The sequence below is a fragment of the Oratosquilla oratoria genome, chromosome 1 (assembly GCF_046742065.1).
Source record: "Oratosquilla oratoria isolate Oo_2021 chromosome 1, ASM4674206v1, whole genome shotgun sequence".
Classification (NCBI taxonomy): Eukaryota; Metazoa; Arthropoda; class Malacostraca; order Stomatopoda; family Squillidae; genus Oratosquilla; species Oratosquilla oratoria.
In genome coordinates this window covers 13,493,735-13,501,234 of record NC_134777.1, presented here as the reverse complement: position 1 = coordinate 13,501,234, position 7,500 = coordinate 13,493,735, and the positions used below count along the sequence as shown (strand labels likewise).

Below are 7,500 nucleotides of genomic sequence, written 5' to 3'. Positions count from 1 at the left end.
TAGATCAATGAGAGCCAAGATTTTTTTTTTTTTTTTAAGAAAACATTTGTATGGTAGGTCTAAAGTCTGAATAATAGTTTTCTATAGAGAAAATTACAACTATGTACATGTAAACTCAACGCAGCCTCACAATTGTACGCATCTCATTCTTACCCAAATGAAGATAGACAGTCGGAGCTTTCCTACACTTGCTTTGCAGTAATACAATAAGTAGTATGTGGCAACTTACTCAGAAGTACTCAGTACTTCACTGTGGTCCACCGTATTATGTTCACTCATTTGTAGTTGTACATTTTGGTGAAGAACTTTCAAAATAAGTAAATATGACATTATTAGTTCATTCTAGATTATTTCACGAAAAATATAGTAAACTAGTACATTTGATATAATCAGAAAACAGTAATTATATTAATGTCAGTAATAATTTTTCACTGCAATGAAAATTGATTGGGTGTATATGCTGTAACTAATTAAAAGGTAATTGATAACAACATATAAACCCTAAATACCTCCAAGGTTATTAAGCATTGACACGGTTGAACAATCGCCATTACACTTTTGACATAAAAAATCAAATAAATGTATCGAGCAATATCTCTTACTGTCACTTCCTACTATGTTAGGGTGACACATAACATAAGTCATGATCAAACCACTAATTAGTTTAGACTATCGACAAAAAAATTCTAGTATGTTATCTAACTTTTAAAAAAGTAACACATACAGTTATAGATTACGTATTGTTTGTATAACTACCATTAAGCAAAACCCGTATGGCCATACATACACATCAGTCAAAGTAACGTACTCCGCTATTTTTCTATATTTTTCAATATCTCGCGTGACGCCACATCCCCCCTCGCCCTTGACATTCCAGTGCACTACTCGACAACTATCAGACTTTTATGTAAGAAGGTGCTCTACAGATATGTAAAATCTTTAAGGTGGCCAAGAAGTTTAAATTAACTGAAAGCTTCTGGTATATACTCCCAAGAAAATTCTCTATCCTGGAGCTTCTTTGGACAAAATTGTACCGTAGTAGATTATATCTCGGGGTTTCCCTAGATTTAACATGAAGTCTGAGTGTTGATATTATAAGCCTTTGATTGTTCCCAATAAATTGTCAATTGTGTAAACCATGCAACTCTGCAGGATAATCCAACAAACACTAAAAACGTTTGACCAGTATACATACAATCACACATACACACACACACACACACACACACACACACACACACACACACACACACACACACACACACACACACACACACACACACACACACACACGCACACACACACACACACTCACACTCACACACACACACACATGCACACACACACATGCACACACACACATACACGCACACACACACACACACACACACACACACACACACACACACACACACACACACACACACACACACACACACACACACACACACACACACACACACGTTTAGGTCCAGGACATAAATCCACCTCGGGAGTTGGACCAAGACATAAAACACCACCAGTTCCCGAAGTGGTTTTATGTTCTGGGCCCAAAATACATTGGCGATTTTTCGATTGGTACATACAACCATCTTCAGGCAAATAAATTGACAGATTGTTGTATGTAACAACCGAAAGCTCGCCAATGTATTTATATAATTAGTGTCAATATACCATGGATTTCGGTAGACTCGTGTTTAATCTACCCCCAGAATATAAGAAACATGTACGAAAAATGGAGAAAACAATTAAGAAGATTGTTGAAACCGACTTAGCACTGGTCTTTAACAAGACATGCCTACAAGAAGGTTTATTGCCAAAATATACTTATACTAAAATACTAATGTATATATATATATATATAGATATACATGTATATATATACACATATGTATATATACATATATATATACTGTATATATATATATATATATATATATATATATGTATATATATATATATATATATATATATATATATATATATATATATAATGTGTATATATATTAGTGAGTATCTGCGCCCCAAATATAATATATATATATATTTATACATATATATATATATACATATATATTTATATATATAAATATATATATATTTTTTATTTATATATATGTGTGTGTGTGTGTGTGTGTGTGTGTGTATTCACTTAGTCTTTGGATCACGTGTTGGACTCGTGATCGACAGCTATTTCCCTCCTAGAAGAGAGCTCAGAGCTCGTAGGTCCGATCTATGGGTAATGCTATAACCTTGCACACACACACACCCCCAACTCCCCGCCCACGAGAGTTGGAGTAACACCCCTCAGCGCTGCGATACTGATATTATTTCAGCCCCGGGCGAGGATCGAACCCGGACCTCCTTAGTGTGTGTGTGTGTGTGTGTGTGTGTGTGTGTGTGTGTGTGTGTGTGTGTGTGTGTGTGTGTGTGTGTGTGTGTGTGTGTATCTGTGTTTGTGTGTGCGTGTGTGTATGTGTGTGTGTGCGGGTGCGTGTGTGTGTGTGTGTGTGTGTGTGTGTGTGTGTGTGTGTGTGTGTGTGTGTGTGTGTGCATACATGTATATTTTAAACCGTTTGATATTTCATGCATGCCCAGATAGTCTGTCACCCTGTAAACTATGAACCGTTTTTCTGAAGTTGAATAGAAGATAAGGATATAAGAAAGGAGGAGACATGAAGAGAACATAAGATTGTAGGTAGTTTAACGTTCCTTACCACCTGTCATACAAATTCATTAAATCATTTAACCTTCTCCTGAAACAACCAATTGTTTTAATGCTCATTACATGATTAGCAAGTCTAACCACTATGTTGGTAAACCATGTCCTTGTTTATTTCTTTCTTAATCCTACATCTGTCCAGTTTAAATTTCCTGGAGGCAATAAGAAAATATTCAAGAAAAATATTTAAAAAAAATCGACTCAAAGGAATCAATGGTGACTTGTGGAAGGAATACCAAATTTACTATTAATAAAACCAATGTCTTCAGGAAAAAAAAAATCTATTTTTGAATATTCCACACTCTATTCTTGAATTAGAATTATATTATATCACAAATTTCTTTTCTAATTAAGTAAATTTAGGTGATTTATGGGCTGCTGTAATACGAGCTCGTAACACGAAGCTTTAATAATAGGAATCTTTGCCTTTATAACATATTCATATATTAAGATTGCTTTGACCATAACGTGTTTGCCTGTTTAGGTATGTTTGCATCCGTTTTTACCTGTTTTTATTAACCTAATGTGTTACAGAATAAAAACTACTCTTGGTGTCTCGTTGTTTCTCCAGTCCTGAAAATTGCTTTAAAATAACTCTTATTGTACGCTTGGTCTGATTCGTTTTCTAGTTTATCGTATAAATATGTATAGAAATTTGCATTCGAGATCTATCTTCTATTTTCTTAAATCCTTAATTTTCCCCTCTTTTTATTCTTTCATCCAGTATAGTGAATCGTAATTTGTCTAGTCTATCCTCGAACAATAAGTTGCTTAAATTAAAGATAAATCTATTTGTTTTCCTTTGTATTCTATTGTTATTCTTTTTATGCCATGCAATTTATTTAATTGCTCATTTATCTATTGCCTAAGTTTTTGTAATCTACTGCTGAGTCCAATCATAAAAATATAAGTATTGTTTAGAACTCCTTTTGTGTGTGTGTGTGTGTGTGTGTGTGTGTGTGTGTGTGTGTGTGTGTGTGTGTGTGTGTGTGTGTGTGTGTGTGTGTGTGTGTGTGTGTGTGTGTGTGTGTGTGCATTTTTTTTTTTTTTTTTTTTTTTTTTTTTTACTCTTTTCTTGATTTTGCTGTTACCTGTGCTTACATTGGCATAACTATTAGTTCCATCCATCATGTGATGACGTATTTCAGGGACATTACAGGCGCCAGAACCAAGACATGTTAGAACTCACAAGTAAATTCTCTATAATCTGACATCTCATCTTTCACAGCTATTCTCATGAATCTGTCCATTTGGAAACTCATCATTCATTCCAGGGTCGTATGCATCACAATTTCCATATAAATCATCTGCCAGGTACCTAATCAGCTGCATTTTCTAGATCCTATTACACAGCCTATCAACCATTCTTGAACAGATTCAATAGATTTCATACATTTGAACTTCCTTTTCCGAAAATGAGTCGCATATTTGTTAAATCAATTATTTTCTCAAAACCTTTGTTTCACAAAGCTTTCAAAATATTCGTGCATACTTTAGCTGTTATTCTGTTCAAGAACACTAGCTTATAGTATGGAAACGCTTTCCTAAGTCCTTTATAGATTGGAACCACGTTTGGCTTTTTCCAATATTAGCGCACTCTTCCTTCTTCTAGTGAACACGAAATCAGACCTTGGATCTTGCCTATCTAATAGTGTTTACATTCTTTGAATATCCAGTTGGAAACAACATCTAACCCCTGAGGCACATCTGTCATGTGTGTGTGTGTGTGTGTGTGTGTGTGTGTGTGTGTGTGTGTGTGTGTGTGTGTGTGTGTGTATGTGTGTATGTTCGTGCGTGTGTGTGTGTGTGTGTTTGTGTGTGTGTGTGTGTGTGTGTGTGTGTGTGTGTGTGTGTGTGTGTGTGTGTGTGTGTGTGTGTGTGTGTGTGTGTGTGTGTGTGTGTGTGTGTGTGTGTGTGTGTGTGTGTGTGTGTGTGTGTGTGTGTGTGTGTGTGTGTGCTTGTGTGTGTGTGATTCACCTTCACCTTTGTCTTTGGATCACGTATTGGACTCTTGATCGACAGCTATTTCCCTCCCGGTAGAGAGCTCAGAGCTCGTATTACCGATCTATGGGTAATGCTTTGACCTTACAAGCACACACACACCCAACTCCCCGCCCACGAGAGTTGGAGGAACGACTCGAAGCTCAGCGATACTGAAATTATTTTCAGTCCTGGGCAGGATTCGAACCCGGGCCGCCGTAGTGAGTCTGGGACTTTACCAACCGCGCCACCGAGACGTGTGTGTGCGTGTGCGTGTGTGTATGTGTGTGTGTGTGTGTGTGTGTATGTGTGTGTATGTGTGTGTGTGTGTGTATGTGTGTGTATGTGTGTGTGTGTGTGTGTGTGTGTGTGTGTGTGTGTGTGTGTGTGTGTGTGTGTGTGTGTGTGTGTGTGTGTGTGTGTGTGTGTGTGTGTGTGTGTGTGTGTGTGTGTGTGTGTATGCACACGTTTCTTTCATCTAGTATTATTACTTCATCATTGTTATATGTACATTCTTCTTGGAAAATTACAGTCGCTAATGTCAGTAACATTATTGTTCACATTTATCATGGCTGCGTTACCATGGTGATTGTTGCAAATAGCGTAAAATTGCTCTTGTGCAATTTGCAGCTTCAGCTTGTTCAGCAATCTGTCTAATTCTAGAACTCTGGTCTTTCGACACAAACGCATGTTAGAATGAAATTTACATTCTAAAAGATTAGTTTCCTGTCTTTGTTTATCTATTTCACTTGTGGTAAGATGTCCATAGATAGCCACCTCAGTCCCTAGAAAAAATAATATGTGAAAAATAGATAAATGAATAGATAAATACGAAAAAGTATTCCTGCACTTAATGTCTATATCATTATCATCATCACCATCACAATCGTCTTTGTCATCAGCAGCAACAACAGCATATCACCATGAACATCCCTGTCACCATCATCACCATCACCATTATTTTCACCATCACAACCGCCCTCACCTTCACCATCACCATTACCATCTTCACCTTCATCCTCCTTTTCATCTTCATTCTCATAATTTTCGTCCTCTGTGTCCCCATCTCCATCATTATCTGTCGCTAATATACGAAACACCTATCATACACACGGAAGGATCTTCTATAAAGCAGCTTCCACGTCGTTCTTGCAGATGACGAGAGCCCAACAGTGACGCCCTCTCCGCAGCCAGATCGCCACGGAGGTCCCACTGTTTCTCGTTACCTGGATGATCCTTCATGCGAACTAGGGAGCACATCCACGCCTCCTTCCACGGTCACCGTGCCCCTCCTCGCAAGGGTAAGTTAAGGACGAAAAGTTCTCCTGTCGATGTGTTCTTCCTTTGTAATCCTTTGACAAGGGAATTCGTTTGCTTTAACCTGGTCGTAGTTTACATGACTTCTCATAGGAATGAACCCATAGGGTTACAGAGAGCAGGATGCCTAGTCCCATCTTTCCGTCCCGTTTTAGCCGCCATTACGACCTAAGTAGGAAAGCTCGGTAGCAGAATTCCTCCCCCCCCTCCTACCACAGTGGAGAGGCGATAATGGAAATAAACACACAAAGAAGTGATACAAGACAGTATTAAGAGGAAGTTGGAACAGCATAACAGAGATACAGTTGCAGTACAATAAAGTAACATCATTTCTCTATACTTAAAGATTTCCTCAAACATAGACAAAATGATGTGAGGCTCTGGTCGTAGGGGTGCCCCATATAGCCCTAAAGTATCGATTACATGGTACTACACAATCTATACCGCACAGAAACATACACCCAATACCCCAGACAGTGTCAGAGGTGGGATCAAGGGAGTTAGTGAAAGAGTTTGGGAAGGTATGCTAAAGGAGAAAGTTGAAGGTAAATGGGGGTGAAAACAAGGAGATGAGATGTACAAGGGCAGAGGATGGAAGTGAGTTGCAAGGAGAGAGGCTGGAGAAAGTGGATAGCTTTATGTATTTGGGGTGGCATGTGGCAGGAAAGGAAGGAGTGGAGGTAGAGGAAATTTGTAGAATGAGAGAAGCAAGTAAATGTCTTGGGGGACTAAAGAGTGTCATGATATATGTATATGTATATGTATATATACATGTATATGTATATACGTATAGTGTATGTATTATAAGTATATGTATATGCGTATAGTGTATGCATTATAAGTATATGTATATGTATATATGTATATACGTATAGTGTATGTATTATAAGTATATATATGCGTATAGTGTATGTATTATAAGTATAGGTATATGATGTATATGTATATGTGTACACACACACACACACACACACACACACACACACACACACACGCATATATATATATATATATATATATATATATGATATATATATACATATATATATATGTATATATATATATATATATATATATATGTATGTATGTGTATATATATATATATATATATATATGTATAAGTACATATGTATGTACATCTATATGTATAGGTATAGGTATAGTTATTGGTATAGGTACAGGTATATGACTATGTATATGTCAGTGGAATAGTGATACTGAGAAACGCGTAGTAATTATTAGGATAAGATGAAAAATATAATTCATTGAACATTTATTAATTATTAGCCTCTACCTAGTAATACTAGCGAAGAAAATAAACAGGTTCGAATGTGCAAACAATATTTCTCTAACCATATGAGAATAGAAATATTTTCATTTCGACTCGACATATTTAGAGAATATCCGGTAGTCGACATGTCTGCTTTATAAACACGAGGCGGTGAAAAAGACACAATAATAAAAAATAAAAAATCCATGAC

General features: G+C 36.9%; 1 protein-coding gene across 1 annotated transcript in view; it reads left to right on the top strand.

Moving 5' to 3' along the window:
• The window catches only part of LOC143027547 (neural cell adhesion molecule 2-like), a 710,233-nt gene that overhangs the window by 699,871 nt on the left and 2,862 nt on the right, over positions 1–7,500 (top strand). Inside the window, exons 15-16 of the mRNA XM_076188843.1 lie at positions 5,858–6,003; positions 6,471–6,540. Coding sequence (XP_076044958.1) covers positions 5,858–6,003; positions 6,471–6,540 — 216 coding nt within the window. The remainder of the gene's footprint in view (positions 1–5,857; positions 6,004–6,470; positions 6,541–7,500) is intronic.